General features: G+C 38.2%; 1 protein-coding gene across 1 annotated transcript in view; it reads left to right on the top strand.

Annotated features, from left to right (window-relative positions):
• The window catches only part of MDFIC (MyoD family inhibitor domain containing), a 45,435-nt gene that overhangs the window by 10,898 nt on the left and 17,773 nt on the right, over positions 1 to 16,764 (top strand). The window contains exon 2 of the mRNA XM_082003738.1: positions 746 to 877. Within this exon, the coding sequence (XP_081859864.1) occupies positions 746 to 877 (132 nt within the window). The remainder of the gene's footprint in view (positions 1 to 745; positions 878 to 16,764) is intronic.

Genomic DNA, 16,764 nt, shown 5'->3' with positions numbered 1-16,764 from the left:
TGGTTTGAGAAAATGCAGGTCTGCATGTGTTAACTGGCAAAATCATCAAAACAAGATCTGCTATCTTGTGAAATAAGCTTAAGAATCCATGAAATAACCTTACCATGGAAATTTCCCTGCATCTTGTATATACTGGGAGAGAAGAAATAATTTTTCCTTTCATCATAGGCTAAACGTTGACTTTTATTCAGGAATGGCTTTTAAAGGCTATTTTTAAAATGAAAAATAGGTAATTGTATTACAAGAAATTTTCTGCATTTCTGTACTAATCAGTTTTGAAGTTTCAACAATATTTGTCTTTAATTATATGTTGAATTCTAAATAATAGAGAACAGATTTCTGTGGAATTTTTGTGGCTTTTATATGCCAGAGATGCATGTATGTGGGCAAAAAATAATGTTTTTTGTGTGTGACAAAGTGATTCAAATTTTTATCCAAAAATTTTGTGGAAGGTAACTTAAATATATAAAAACTCAACTATAACGTGTTACAACTACTGAGTATTATTTTACATGATTAAACACAATATGAATAAAAGACTTTTTTAAAGGGGAATTATTTTGATCTGGACAAGAAAACAAATTGAAAATCAACTTTATTAGGAATTATTTCTAAGGAAACTACACGAGATGCTAAGACAAGTTATATTTTATGCCCTCTTGGTTTTAGTTTTCAAAGACGAGCTTTGTTCACATAGAGGAAAAATATCACAGAAACTAATATCTTAATATTTCTTTTTACTTAGAAAAAACTGACCAAGAGAATACTGCGTCAGGAGATAAAGACGTAAAACAGCCTTCCAGTAACCAAAGTATACAACCAGAGATACAAGACCAGTCCGTCTGGGGAAATCGCGCTGATGGTGACCTCATCAGAAGTAAGTATTTCCAGAACAAATCGCTGCCATTTAGGCTTGCTCTCGCACTGTAACGGGATACTGCCTGTTGACTCAGTTAAATGTGTGTCAGATGCAATTGTGTTGCAACTATCATGCTTCTCTACCAAATTTATTTCCCAGAGTGACTCCTGTCAGCATGCGTAAGCGACGAGTTCCAAGGGAGGTGCGATTTGAGCGGTGCAGTGTAATAGAGACCTCTGTAGCATCTACGTTTTAAAGCCGTAATGTTATATTCTTCTCGTATCATTCATAGTGGGGTCTGTATATTTAGTAGGCACATGAGCTGCAGTATGCAACTGTGCTGGTATGCAACTGTGTCATCGCCCTTGATTTCTCTGTCCATTGAAGTGGCAGAGTAAACTATGCTAAGAGCAGTTGCTTCCAGATGCATTGAGTACTGATCAGGTGTAAGTTTATAAAGAGTTTTGAATCCTGAAGTAATTATTCTTTTCAAAACTAGAAGAGTGCTGTAAGACAAGGGACAAGGTTTTAGACCTATGCTGTGGAACTGGGGGGTTTTTTAATTGGTTTTTACAAGTCCACATTCCTAGTGTATGTCTTGGATGCTTTAAAACATAAAAAGGTGTGCGTTTTCCTGTCTTGAACTGAAGACCATATGCTGTCCAAAAGATCGTCTACAATTGCACCCTCCTGAGGTGAAAATATTTCTGTCAACTGCCAGAGCTAATACTACTTCAAAATTCTGTGAATACTCGAATGTTAGCTGCTGAAGGGAGGGGCAGCATGAGAAACTGTTCTCTAATTATAGGGTGTATTCAAAAAGCAAATGGTCTGAATGCTGAGTGGTGCTCCAGCTCTCTGAGATCTTTGTCTGACCGCACATTTCAGGGTCAGTCTGTCTTTACACTGCACATATACTATACTACATAATACACAGGGGGGTAAATTAATATTTCTGAACCTGCTGTTGATTTTCTCTGGAGTTATTTTGTTTCTTTTTAATGGGTTTTTGCTTTGTTGGGTGGTGTTTTTTTTTAAATCTTAGCTATGCAATCAACTTCTCCTGAACTTCGTGTTAGCCTTTGATGTTATTTTCAAATCTTCGGTAATCCTTTTTTCTACATAATGAATCGCAGTAAACACTTATACCCTTAATGTGTTGAATAGTTATCTAGATCCTTTACAGGAAACTTGAATTTAGCATGTCAGATATTTATCTGACAATTTAAAAATAATTCTTAAAGGGCTGTAAGGAAGGAGAATTGTCCTGCACAGCTTGAGAGTTTACTTAATCCCAAACGATTATTATTTTAGACCTAAAAGTCCCCAGACAAGCAATTGGTTTGTGCTTGTGTTGAGGACGTAGGAAAGTGTGTACGGTATCTGTTGCTTTTGGAGTGGCTTCCTTCTCATCCCCTCTTCCTGGAGGCTTCCTTATTCCCAGACCTGTGGGAAAGCGTATTTATTTCATAGCAGTTACCCGCATGCCTGAACTTTGGAGGAAAGGACCAAGGACAGTAGGGTGGTGTTGTGCTTCCTCTAATCTGTCTGCTGCAAGGACATGCTGTAGTGGCTGCACTGGAAGTAGGAGAAGAAAAGACAATTTTTTTCAAGGTATAGTAGAAATTGCAGCAGATTGTGCAAGTCCCTGGTAAAGTGACTTGAAAGTTATATGTCTCTGTGACGGGAGGGTTATCTATCTGCTGATGAATTAAAAAAAGTAACAGGGAAAAGGGCAAAGATAGGATAAAATTCAAAGGTATAATGTAGTGCTCCACTGTGCATAACTGTGCTCCTCCTGGAGTCACTAGTAGTTTTACCTTTGACTTGGTGAAAATCAAGTTTAGGTGAAAGTTGGAAGTTTCTAAAACTCCAAGTCTTAATAATTGAGTTTTGTGTTGTAGTGGCTTTATTATGAGACATTTGAGTAGCTGCTGTGATGCAACCCTCTCTTTGTTTCAAATTCATGGTTTTTTTTAACATTTAATATTAAAGTCTTCTAGATGGAAGAAACAAAAATGATGAAATGAAAGCAACTTCTTTTTCTTCTTTTTTTTTGGGCTGTGGCTATGAGTAGGGAAGCCTGTTCTGCTTAAAAAAATTGAAGAAAAATTGTCTCAGTTACTGGTAAGTCTTGTAGTTTGCAGAAGTTTTACAACTTGATCTACCTAGTAACTAAAGTTTGAGAAGTAGAACAAATAGAGCAAAGAGAGGCTTGTTTCTCACAAACATTCCTTAGGTATTTCATGTTAAATAACAAGTATCGTAGCTGAGAATGGCTGTGATTCAACCAGATCTATTACCCCAGTAGGCTAAAGTTTGCAGAATATTGCATATTGAAAGAAGCTTGAGGTTAGAAATAAACAATGTTTTGATCATTACGGTCTATTTTAAAACTCTTTCATTAAATTGTTTTAAACAGGGCATACTTCCATTTTCTCAGGTATTAACAATGCTTCACCACTCTCCTAATGATTCAGTTTCTTTTTTTCCCATACAGATTGTTTTCCACCCCCACAGCTGATACATACTCCATTTGTGTTAGCCTTAGTTTTCACTTTATAAATGTTTCCAATGTTTAATTTCCAAGGTTTTCCTTGTTTACAGCTGTTTTATTCTGCTGTTATATGGAAGTAGATTAATCAGTCAGTTTTATTGGCACAGCAACAACAAAGTCCAGTGTTAGAGAGTCTGTAATGACTTCATTGTGTATGATTTCTCATTTGCACTTGTGAACTCAGTTTACCAGGCAATATCAATAAACTAAAATGCTGCCCCATTTTCCACAGTAAAACATTTTCAGTTCACCTTGCCCTGCCTTTGCAGCCCTTTTCTCCAGCCCCCTTTTTTTAATCTCTAGGTGTTGAGATTTCCCCCAGATTAGCCCTTTCCACACCTCTTTTGGAGCATCCCTTCTCCCCCTGAATGAAAATGTTCATAATAACCTGAGTAAATGGGAAGCTTCAACCAAGGAATTAATCGTTTCTGAAGAGAGATTGAGAGTCAAAAGGTTACTGTATACTGACATCTAAACAGAGAAGAGCTAAATAAGAAGAAAATGGTTATATTACCTTTCTGTGGTACATTAATTCTTAATGCACTTGCATAACTTGTTACTGGAACAGTGTGTTCAGTTGGAGAAGGGTCAGGGGAGAACCACAAGTATCTCAGGAATGACTGGAGTAGTTGAAAACATGCCTTATTGTGGAAAAACTGGAATTCAGTCTGGTTAGTGTTAACAAGGGGGCATAGAGAGGGGCTTGCCTGGTTCCCAAGAAGCACGATACCACAACGAACAGAAATTTGGTAAGACAGTTCTTCAACTGTATCAGACAAAGGGAGAACTAGATGGAAGTGTGGAAGTTCAGTTAGACTAGAAATAAGGTGTATATTTTTAACAGAGTATTTGAGAACAGAAAGAACTGCCAAATATTTGGTGATTTTAAGTGTGTTAAACTGGCTTTATTCTTCACAAGATGGCCATTGCTATCTATAGCCTTCAATTTTAGAACCTGAGTAAGGGAGAGTCTCTTTTCCATAGTGGTTCCCCCAAATTGGGATGACCTGTATATTTTTCAGCTCAGGTATTCTTCAAGGCAATGAGACCTATTCCTTTCCCTTCACAGACACACACATAGTTTGTATTTCATTTCAGGCTGTAGAGGTTCTGCTTTTGAAAATGGCTTAGCCTTAGAGTAGCTCCATCTGCTTTTCCTTCTTCTTCAGCAGTGCATTTTAAATATCTGCAAACACTTTCTGCTTTATTTTCATTGTACGATCTGGTGGCCTGTGAATGGCGATGTTCTGCTTCTGTTATCACTCACCTTTGTCAAGTGAGGAAGAGTGGATATTAAAACATGCAGCAGGGTAACCTGTGGCTATAGGAGTGAAGCCACAGGAGTCTTCGCTGCTCCACGTTACCACAATGCCCCGCTTTGTTCTTTAGGAAAGGTTGGGGCTTTTTTTTTCCTCCTAAAAAAAGGCTATAAGGGTGGATTTCAGAATATTTAGGCAGAATTTTTACAGAGGGTACTAGGTTATCATCAATGTATGCTGTTATGCAGGGGAAGGAATGTTTAGGAGGGAAGAAAATGCCAGTCTTGAACACTATTTGCTTGTGAGGATTTAATCTCCTTTCCAGTTCTCAAGCAGGACCTTAGCTATGTGATATTTAAGAAAACAAAAAACATCTACCATAGATTCAAATTGTCATGAATAATTGATTAATAATAATCAAATTCTCAAGATTAAATACCTAAAATATGCCCATGTTTTACAGATAGAAAGGTCATTGCTATCCATCATTTCCTAGCTTCAATTGCCTCTTCCTTCTCCGTCAAACACCCTCCTGATAAGAGTGTTCTTCAGAGAAAGGGATGCTTCATTCAGCTCTGTGGGGATTAGACAATTTTACATGTTCCTGTACCCACTATTTTATTTACTACATTCTTCTGTATTGCTTTTTGTTTTATTGAAATATAAACCTAGATATTTTTATCTTTTTGTTTTCTATATTTTTATGTTGACATTTTTACTTTACGTGACTATTTATTTAATTTTAATGTCTGGAGATTCCCTTCTGGCTAAGAGAGTGAGTGATTTCTGTAGTTTAAATTATGCAGTTTGGGTTTGGGACTTTTTTCCCCAACAAGAAGATAATCTGCTGTTAGAACTGTTCTTTTTGCTTGATATTAATCCAAGTATCTTTTCTTGTCTAATTTATGGTGCACAGTTGTTTTACAATTATTGTGATTTCAGATGAGTGTTTATTCTGTCTAAAAAATAGTGCAAAGTGCTTGAGATAACAAATGGTTCTCTTCAAAGCTAGAAAGTATGACAGATACAGCCTTCTTGCAGCATAGCTGAATGTGTGAGTACAGAAATTGTGCAGAATAGATTAATGGAAATTATTAAAAATATATTGCTGAGTCTGAAATGTGTATTCTTTAGTTAAAGAAGTAATTTATGTACAATGTTCCAGATATATCCAGGTGTAAAAAAGTGTGAGCCTATGAATGAACAAAACTTTAACCTTTTCAATACTTAAAAACAGGCATGCAGGATTTGATATTTAGATCCTCCTCTAAAGAAAATAAATCTTTGAGGAATCTGACCAGTAGAGGTAATGGAGGTGTGAAGGTCCTCCCTGAGAACTCCTCTCCCAGAGAGATTTTCTAATCCCCTCCCCAGCAGAGAACTAGCCTGTGTTAACTTCTGTTTCTCCCCCTCCCCAACCTGGCAGTTCTCTTACTGCTTCTGTTCCAAAAGTCCTCAAAAAACTCCTCTCATGCCTACTGAGGAGCCTGATGGGTTTTTAACTTCTTCCCAACCAGCTGTAAGATGGCTGACAACACCTGCATTGTCAAAAACATTCTTCAAAAATACTGTGCATCAGCTAGTTCCCTTAGCAGAACACACGAGGTAAAATGTGCTTTATTATAAATACTGTTGTACTGGTTTTGGCTGGGAAAGAGCTAATTTCCTTCATAGCTGCCTCCCAGGGTTACACTGTGGCAAGTTTTCAGCCACTGAATAGTGAAACAGGGCTTCGATTATATAAACTGGAAGGAAGCAAACTAAGAATGTTGTACAGCATATTCGCAGTATTCATGCCAGTCAAGATGAAGCACCTCGTGAAGGTGGGATCGGAAATTATGCTGTTGAACAAAATTTTGTATTTGAGTTGGCTTGAAGACATTCCAGTGTGTTGTGAGTCGGAAGTACTAGGGCCTGTGAAGGACCCATGGATTTACTCCTAGTGATGATGCACCCGTTGAAGCTGAGGAGAAGAATGAATAATAGTGCTCTTGCAGTATGAGGAGCACAGATGAGAAATCGGAAGCCAGTGCTGTCGGGATACCAAGGGACCATGCATTTTCAGTATTCCAGATAAACTAGTGGGAGTTTGCGGCTGGTGCATGCGTACGCAACTGGAGCTCGTGATCGCTGCTGTTCACCTGAGTCTTGATGATTCAGCCGGGGTTGTTTAGATTTCCCTCCTCGCTTTTTTCATGGATAAAGACGATGCACTCTTTCCAGTCTCTACCTAGAAGACTTCTGCAGAAAGTTGCGCCTCTTCTTGCTAAAAGTGTATCCAACTTCTCACCATTTTGATTTCCCCTAGGAATTTCTGGTATCAAACCTCTCAGCTGAGACAGTTTTACATCCAGGGAATTTCACACCTCATTGTTGCACAGCCGTAGCATTTTCACTTAATTATCATTTCACCCTCTCCTGGGCAGAGCGGCATTTTCACAAGTAGCTGTATCCTTCCCGTTACAGTCTTCTGAGTTTAATTCTGGGTCTTGGCTGTTCCCAGGAGTTGCCTGTGGAACGACCTGAGTGTCGCTGCAGTTAGCAGTCCCTTACTTGTAGACAGAGCTGCTGTGGGATGCAGGTGGTTTCCATGCAGCCTCTTCCCTTTGACTCTAGGTTGAACGTTTTGAAGCAATGCAGTTAATGGTGGACTGCAGTAGGGGAGGGGTTTGGATATGCGGCGGTGGCTCCATGTGGAGAAATAAACTTCTTGCTGTTGTTGATCCATTTACGGAACAGGAGTCAAACTTCGGTGAGCACTTTAAACTGCACCAGATGACCATAAGATAGACGCATGTATTCTGCATATCACTACTAACCAGAATTACCTGGAGCCTTTAATTTTCTGTTTTACCTTACTTCTGACTCTCAGAACATCATCTGAATTTATGGTCTGAGGCTGGGGAAGTTTGGATGGCGGTAATCATCAGTACCAGACAAAGGTGAAATTCTTCGAGTAACATGAAGATTACTGTGCTTGCTGTGTTTGAGCCTGAAGTAAATTGTATCTTAATTTCAGAATATTTTCCTTTGTTGTGTCGGTACTGTCTCAGAATTAATGTGCTGTTATGCCCAGATGGGAAAGAGTATTTATATTCTTTCCCTGATTAGTTCCTCATATAGAGGGAAAAGTGCAATATATTTGTAGTGGTTCCTTAAAGAGGAAAAGTAATAAAACTCTGACTGCGTTCTATGTGAAATGTTATACTACAAAACCAATGAGTCAGTGTGGTTTCAGTCCACTATTTTCAGGACTAGCAGTATTCAGTTAGCCATTTTTAGCAAAGAAAACACCAAATTACAAAGTGCGTGAAAGTATCGTCATGCACGTTGTGCTTTTAGGAACCTGTTTTCTGGCAAAAACGTCTTGAACTTAAGCCATGGCAAAAATTCCCTTAGTTTTTCTCTTTTTAAATCTTATTTTATATTTGCTGTCATGTGTGTGGAGCACTTCAAGTAAGTTTATACAGCTGAAAAGAGGTACTGTATATTGTGTGTACATCAAAAGAATTGAATTAATTCTTCAAAATTTAGAGAGCCAAAATAGTTTTTAATCTTCTGAATTTTGTATATTTAATGAAAGATGAAGAGGGGCTCATGGTCACAGCAGACGACTTAGCTAAGTAATTATGGTTAAACATTTTTCTTCTTTGATTGGCTATCCAGAGGAAAAAAGATCTGAATACTACTTACTTGTTCTGCATTCTGGTGATATCTGCAGTGCAAAAGTACCCACAAATACCTTTCCCTGAAGATATTTTTGTAAAGGACAAGGAAAAACAGGAGCTTATGACCTATTTGCATGTTGTGGTGGTGGTGGTGGTGGGTTTTTTTCCTTTTGCAAAAAGAAAAAATTCTTCATGATCCAAAGGATCCCTTTGAAAAACATTCAAATGTCAAACAGCTGTGGTCACTCAGGCTATTTCTAATACCAATTTTGTTAACTCCTTATACTGATGAGATAGGCCTCCAGAAATATTGAGGCTTGATATAAGAGAATGATGAATTATTTGCCACCTGAGCCTTAACTATTTTTGAATGAACTGTAGCGTTCTGGCATGTGAGAAACATGTTTTTGTACGGAGATGGCTCTTAAAATTTGTGATCATGAAATGCAAACCCATGGCATTCTAACACAAGAGCTTTCAAATTCTGAGTTTTATGTCTGGACCCATGAAAATTAGAGGCTTAAATTTTACTTTTAAACCTGCATCCCTCAAATTCTGTGCAGTATCTTGATCATCATGTTTTTACTTTAATATGAAGCTATAGATACTATGACACTTGTTTAGAGAAAATTGTAAGATTTAGCAATGCTAATGTTAATTACAGCAGAATTTCAGCTAAGGGAGTATTTCCTGTTGCAGAGGTTCCTCAAGCTTAAGTGAGTTTTATTGATTTACAGCTCAGACTTAAGGTTGTATAATGTTTGCATAAAATGTTAGGAAGTTTGCTTTTGAGACAAGTCAAGTAGAGCAAACTGTTAGGCAAGCCTATAAAATATGTGGCCTATGAGTCAGATTTGACCTTCAGGGCAAGTTTTTGCCCCTGAGAGACAGCGTAAGCCGTTTGCCCATTCCTCGGTGGAGCAGGAGCAAGGCTGCCTTCAAGTAGGGTATGGGTAGCTTTGAAATAGATCTTTTTCAAAAATAAAACATCTTAGCCAGTTAGAGAGCATGTACCTTTTCCCATCTCCTTTTTTTTATGAGGACAGATGCATATTTTAACTGCATTCTGTAAGTTGAAAGTTGAAATAAAATTCACATTTTAACAGAAAAGGAATGAAAGATTATTACGCTGACCAAAATTGGCCATAAGAGCAGTGTCAAACAAGACTGAACATCTTTTAGGTCTTTACAGTTCAGAAATACAGGAGATTAGTGAACAATACTCTTTTTGCTTGACTTTCAAGATGAAGGAAACATTAGGTTTTGGTGAGAACATTTGGTATCAGTCTGCCTGGAAAGGTTTGTCTGAGTAATCAAACAGTTTCTCACAGAGGTGATATGTAAAAAAAATTTGGATGGTGAGGCAGGATATGGAGCAACTTTCGGGTAACGCACATGTAGTTTTCATATATGTAATTTTATCAAATTAGACCAGCTCATTTAACAATTTAGTATTTCCTAGCACACTTGGTAACTATGACTTTATAAAGTATTTCCCTACCTCAATATATATTCTTTTTACTGTGCGCTGACTTTTTAGTGATAATAGTTACTATTGTATTTATAGTGTGAATTCATGACTGAGAAATATTTTTACATGGGAATAGATCTTTCAGTGGGACTACACACTTATTACTCTGTGAAGTATCTAGCAGTGTACATTCATACATCTGAAGTAGTTATAAAGATCTCCTACCTGTTTTGTAACAGTCTTCATCACAGCCATTCTGTAAACTGTTTTGTGCTGGATCAAGACTTGGAAACTTGAAACTAGTGTGAGTTTTATATTTACAGCAAATAAGACAGTGTTTAACTGTAGAAGGATATGGAGGGGAAAAAACCCAACACACAACCCCATTTTAAAGGAGGAATTCTAATAAAAGTTAACTTTTTTCCTCCCTTCCTCTTCTTGTTCCTTTCCTTTGAGTGTTACTTCAGGAATATTTTCCCTACAATTTCATTGATAAACTCAATCATAATTTTAAATAAATCACCATCTGGTTTTGACTGTTGGTGTATTACAGAGCATCCGCTACTCTAGCTCTGCGAGAAGAACAGCCCAACGGAGAGACCTCACTTGCTGTGCTATGCTTCCTCCTTGAACAGCAGAAAATAACATGGCAAAAGCTTTCTTTTGTTATAATGTCTGCATCCACACCAGGGATCCTGCTGGGATAACTGGAGTAGGGCAAGAAGTTTAGGTCCTATTATCCATATTTTGTTGGGTATTTGTGGAACAGGTCCTTACGGAGAAGGAGAGAAGACTCGTTTGGTAGGACAGGGAAGGTTCCTGTAGAATAATCCACTTGGCTCTGAAAACTTAAACTCAGAGTTAGAAATCCATTTCACAAGTTACTATAATGGAATGGCACTTCAAAGTTTTGATAATTAAAAAAAAAGCCTTTAGAAATTATGGTAATATTGGTAAAGGATATGGATTGGCAATATGGTAGAAAGAGAAGTGGTGGCTATCATGGTGGAGTCAAAGTTGGAAGAGTGCTGAAGGTTTGTTCCCATTCTTAATAAATTATTCTGCGTTCTTTTTCCCATACTTAGTTTATGAAGTAAAAAGAGAAAGACTGACCCATCTCTATTACAGTTACTGTCTCTAAGCCATTTTTCTCTTTGCAAAATTTTCTCTAGTCCCCCTTTCCCTCTTTTTGTTCTTTGTTTGAACAGTCCTTTTTCCTGTTTCCCCACTTGTTTCTCTATTTCAGTTACGTATCTGTAAGCAATGAAAGGAAGGTTGTGCTTAGAGGCTGCCTGGAAATGTTTTTAAAGTGCTTCAGTATAAAGGCCTGTTCACTTCAGCTTCTCTGTGTTAACATCAACATTTAAGCTATTTTGTAAGTAGCAACGAACCTTCTTATTGGAATGAGTATTTTGACTGTTGGAGAATTAACAGTAAATTAAACATTATGAAAAGATACCGTGCATTCAGGAAGAAACCAAAACAACTGTTAAATATTACAACGCACTATGAAAATCTTAGCTTCTGGAGTCATGTCATTATGTGAGATTTAAACTTTAATAAAATAAACAAAAGTTTAACCTGGTCTTAGTCTGTAGCTACTGACAAAAGCTGAAAGTTACAAGACTCAAAATTGTGAATGCCAATAAAAAGAATGTATTTTAAAATAAAATACTGATGATTTTTGAGTAGCTTGGCTTGGCAGTACCGCACTGTACAGAAACAAGGAGTTTTGTCTAAATTATCATAATACTAATTAAATACAAGGTGGTAGGGAGATGTTCTCATTATGAGTTAGTTCCAGCAGCCTGAGAAAATGATATGGCACAATAAAATGGAGCGAGTTGTGCTGAAGGAGCAGTCAGGAAAAGGGTGCTGGAATTAACTTCAAGTGGCAGGGCTATGGGCAAATAAAATGGCAGATGGCATGAATCTTTAGTGGAGTGGATAAGGATGTATCAAACCCAGCGCAGTTCTGGCCTGCTGGCAGTTGTTTGAATGGTTTCCGAAGAGCTTTTTTGTGTGGGGCCAAGAAACGCAAGAAGCGCGGCTGAGAGGTTTCCCAAGCGCGGAACGGCTGCACCGCGCGGGGCGATGGAGGCAGCAGCCTGGCCGAGCTGCTGCTGCTGCTGATGTCGTGAAGGCTTTTGTGGGGTTGAAGGCTTACGTAAGCAGCGAAGGAGGGTTGTTTGCACATGATGTCGTTGCTGTCTTTGCTATGAGACAAGCGTTGCTGCTGTACTTGCCGTCTTTTCGGGAAGGAGGAGGTTGCTGCCTCAGCTGTGTGTTTTTAAAGCTCTTGAATTGTAAACGGACAGCAAAAAATAATGTAAATTCTAATGCTTTCACTTAAAATGCTGTTTCTTTTCTGTGAAATCCTTCTGATTTGCAAAACCTTGTAACAAAATGTTTGTAAATGTAAAAATGGACACTTTTCAGTGTTGTGAATAACCTTGACATGGCACAGATTTCACTGCTATATCTGCACTTCATCTAGAAAAAAGTAATTGCAATTAGTGTACAGAAAGATTTTCTTTTTCTCTGCAAATAAAGTGAAGTATGTCTTCTAAGTAAGACAAAACAAAAGGTTTTAAGAAAAAAGATCCTTGTTGAAAGAAGCACTGATTCAAAGCATGGGCCTCTTCCAAATTTAAATGCTACTTGGAAGTATTTTTAAACAAAAGGTGAATGAAATAAACTCCAGTAGACCAAATTATGCAGTTTTATAAGTTGAAAGAAATATTTTTTCTATTTTTAATAGAGAACGAAAATGATTCCATGTGTAACGATGCATGCTTTTAAACATGTCGAAATAAGAATACTCCCATTCAGTACATTAGAGATAAAAACCAGTATTTGGCTGCTATCCACTCAGTTCTGCAGTATAAGGACTTGCTGGTGCTACTGGCCTCTACTATATTGAAAAGATTTGGGCTACTATACTGGAATCATCTAATTTCATAGAGGTTTTTATCTTTTTTTCATAAACAGAGTGGAGAATTAGAATTTTAGCTCAGTTGTGGGATGAAAGAAAAAAGTTTTACAGGTAATTTCATCCTTTTAAGACAACATACCTATTCCTTCAGATAATCTGGTGCTTTCTCCTTTGTGTTAATGCGCTTATTTCTCTGATTTTTTATGCTTGTAGCTGTTGGTGACTAATGTGACACTGTATTTTTCTAGCAGGACAGATTTGTAATTGTGTGGCTCAGATATTGGAGCTTTCTTGTGAATTGTTTGAGCAGCTTATGCTGTGTTTCCTTTCAGGAAACTAAGTGCATCACTTTTACAGGAAGTTTGGTCTTCACCGTCCACGGTCAGCAATCTGACTTTTGCACTGCTCGAAAGGATGTGTGTGTGAGCAGCAGGCAAAAAGTTGTTGAGCTTTTCTTTTTCCTACTATATTGAATTCATGTAAGGGGGTCATGTATGAAAGCTTGGCCAGGATGGGTGGGTTTGTCCAGCTGAGTCAGAAAGAGGACTTCCTAGATAATTTTGTTAGAATACAGTAAATAAGAAGTACGTTAAAAACATTTTCCTTTGTGCTAAGTATTGGTGACAATGATTACTTGTTAAGCACATTCAGCTTTGAATTGAACACACAAATCTGGTTGATAAATTTTTACATTCCGAAATACAACATTGCCTTTCCCTTCAGCATATGAAACTACTGTTTTAGTGTAAAATGCAGTTAAACTGCCTGTGGGGTGGGGAAGGGAAAGGGCAGCGAGCACTGATGCAGAGATGCAGCCTTCAGTCCATGGTTGCTTTCAGTTTTGAATCTGGGGAAGGAAAAAAGAGGATTTAGGTTTTTCAGGGACTCTGATAAGAGGACTTCTCAAGGTGTATTCTCAAGAATCTGATTGGTACATCTTGCCCAGAAACATTTTGGGTGAGACGGTGCCACATTTCTTCAGGGCACACCAAAACAGTTCAAAAAAGTGAAAAGAGCTTTCATTTCTGGCTCATCCTGGTGCCAAGCTGGTGTGTTAGTGGCATAAAGCAGCCCAAGAGCCATCTTTGGTTATGGTAGCTCTGCCTGGACTTTCTGCATGTGACTCAAAATCCTTTGGTGATCTGGGGTCCCTGGAGTGCTTTGGGATGGGGAAGCCCCACTCATCCAGCCCATGGGCAGAGCAGCCAGGTGGATTGGTGACGAGGGTCCTGTGCCCATCTCCTAGACCCCGCTTGCCATGAGGGAATTCCCATAGCTGAAGGACATCTGTAGCAGAGACTAACCCTTCTCAGTGTGTTTAATGTTGCCCGTGCAGATAACATGTTGCTTCTCTTTCTCCTCACACTTCGCTTTTTCAGGATCGAGAAATAGTTGTACACTTGCTGCACTACTTCGTTTCCACACCTTTTTTCTCCTACTGACAATCACTCGATTAACTATCCAGTCTGTAGTAATGACAAGCTGGGTGGTGAAGAGTTATTGTTGTGGACCTCAAGTCCTCGCCCTGCTTTCTGACACAGAATTTCCATTTTCCATCATGCTGCTGTTGCTGGATTTTTGGCCTGGGCTCCAGGAGCCTCTCTGACCTCGAGCAATAGGGGAGCTATTGCTTCAGCGCTAGATCACTGTATAAGTATGATATGTTTATCTTCGTTTTATTTCATTGCTTATCAACCAGTGATTTATCATTTAATTCTTTTCTTACTTGTAAAAGTTGTAGCAAATAGTTCAGCCGTAGAGGGATTTTACTTGTGAATATTTTTGTTTCTTCTTCCCTACTCTTTTCTGCCCTCACAGACTGAAGTGGCTCAGCTCAGTATGTATTTTTTTCCCTTTCTGTCTCCTTCCCCTCCAGTGCTGTCTTCTGCTGGATGGTTGCTATCTGTTCTTTTTTCTTTTGATGTGTTTGCCCTACTATTGTTTTAATAATGTAAAATCCCAAGTTTTAGCCTGTTCCTTGTGGTTACTACCCATTGGCTTCTCCTGTTGCATTTTCCTTGCAGCTGTGCTTTCTCTCTTTCTTCCTTTGGTTTTCTTGTACTTGATATCAGCTGATGCCAAACTTAGCATCAGCTTTAGGTTGTGAGAAGGAATAGCAGAGAGAAAATAAGTGCAGCAAAGGGACGAGAAACTCAGTTATCAATGTATGTATTATCATTTTTGTACTGATATTCTGTGTTTTCCTGCTACCTTTTTACTTTACCCTCTCTTTGTTGCTGTCGTTCTGTTTTTACTCCTGTTTTTCATTTCTGCATCTTGTGAGTTATGTTAATGGTAGCATTGGGTATTACTTAGAATTATAGAGATTGTAAAGGACAGAGCACTGAGAGCAGGGGGTCACATTCACGCTTGAGTCTTTGGAGTCTTCTGAAATTCGGTCACTTACGTGAGTGGAGGACTAGAAATCAAGGGAGCGGTGAACATTAAGGGAATTGCTCATTCCAAGCATTTGCCTTCATGTTCTTTTTACAATCAGGTACAGCCAGTTTTTATGTGTATTTGTATGAGTTTAACAAAACACTGTAATCTCATCATCTGAAAATGCAGTATATATGGCCAGTGGAAAATAAACCCGACCTTTGAGTATTTTCTCACTCAAAGGCAAGTGGCTAGGGCTAGGCTGAGAAGCCAGGACTGCTGTTTGCCTCGCCATCCCACGTTCGTTCCTGCAGTGAAGTGGTGTCTAGTTTGTCAGCGGATGTTGGGGTTTTGAGGAAGGGAGCAGGAGACGCTGGAGCCAAGAGGACCTGTTTGTGCGCTTGCCCAGGTTACCGCTGTTAATGACATTGAGGTTATCTCTCCTGTCTGGTACATCCTGCTGTGCTGCTTATGAGGCAATACCCAGCAAGCGATATCCTGTTGTTTGTAGCTTCTCTTTGATGTTTATTATTTGATTTGGGAACAAGGAACACAATACTGAGTGGCATCAAAACTGTTCCAAATATTTGACTTAATGTCTTAAATTCCATGGGACACCAGTGTGTCTTTATGCAGTCGTATAACCATATGTTGTAATAGGTACTAATTGCATAACTGCTGTAATTGTCATGCCAACAGCTTGGATTACATTTTTGCGTCTAGTGGTTAATTAACCTTCCTTTTAAAATTAGAGCTCCAGAAGCAAAGCATTCTGTTCCTCAGGTGGGATTGTACGGGGTTTGCACCCCTTTGTATCCTTTATAGTTTGGGGGACTGTCTTCACATTTATTAAATTTCTGATTATTTGTGTTGGAGAAATAGACCACTTTCAGCACTTTAGAAATTAATAAAAAGCCTATTTCTCTGATTATTAATGTGTTTATTATCTTGTCAAATCCAATTTCTACAAGCCAGTGTGCATAAAATAGCATGATTTAACAACAAAAAAAATCAAGTAGATTAAGATGCCTCTTAATAAGTTACCTATGTAGAAAACATAGGACAAAATAACTAGGCATTTCACCTTAAATACAAAAAAATTCAGCTTCAGTAGTAATTAATGAATGCATAAAACACCACAAATATGCCCATGGGACATTGGAATGGTGACCATGAGTTAAATTGCCATTGCATATACCTGTGCAACTATTACCACTGCTGTAAGTAGTTGTAATGGTATGAAACGTAAGAGCAAATACACTGCAATTCTTTTCCACTCCTCTAGCAGAATGTATGAGGGGAAAAATGGATAGATAAGTGTTGCAAGTGGAAAGTTTGTAGTAAAATTTCCCACATTTGAAAACAGCTTTACACAGAAATTTATTCCCCAGGTGTCTGGGTGCCTGTTACCAATAGTGTCCTGTTTTGTGTTTGGCCTTTTCTTGGCTTTTTCATGGCAAGCGGCTGCTGTTTGTTCTCAAGAAGTGAAAACCTGTATGCTATAGTAAGAACTATATTCTACTTTATGTAGATGTGGCTTAACAATCACTGCATTATGTGAATCATCTTTATTTCAATATTATGATCTATCAAGAATTTCCAAATCATCTGCAAAGCTTATCATAGATGGCAATGT

Source organism: Phaethon aethereus (genome assembly GCF_964289735.1).
Source record: "Phaethon aethereus genome assembly, chromosome: 1".
NCBI lineage: Eukaryota > Metazoa > Chordata > Aves > Phaethontiformes > Phaethontidae > Phaethon > Phaethon aethereus.
The sequence above is the reverse complement of the archived record's forward strand: the minus strand, read 5'-3'. Positions and strand labels throughout refer to the sequence as shown.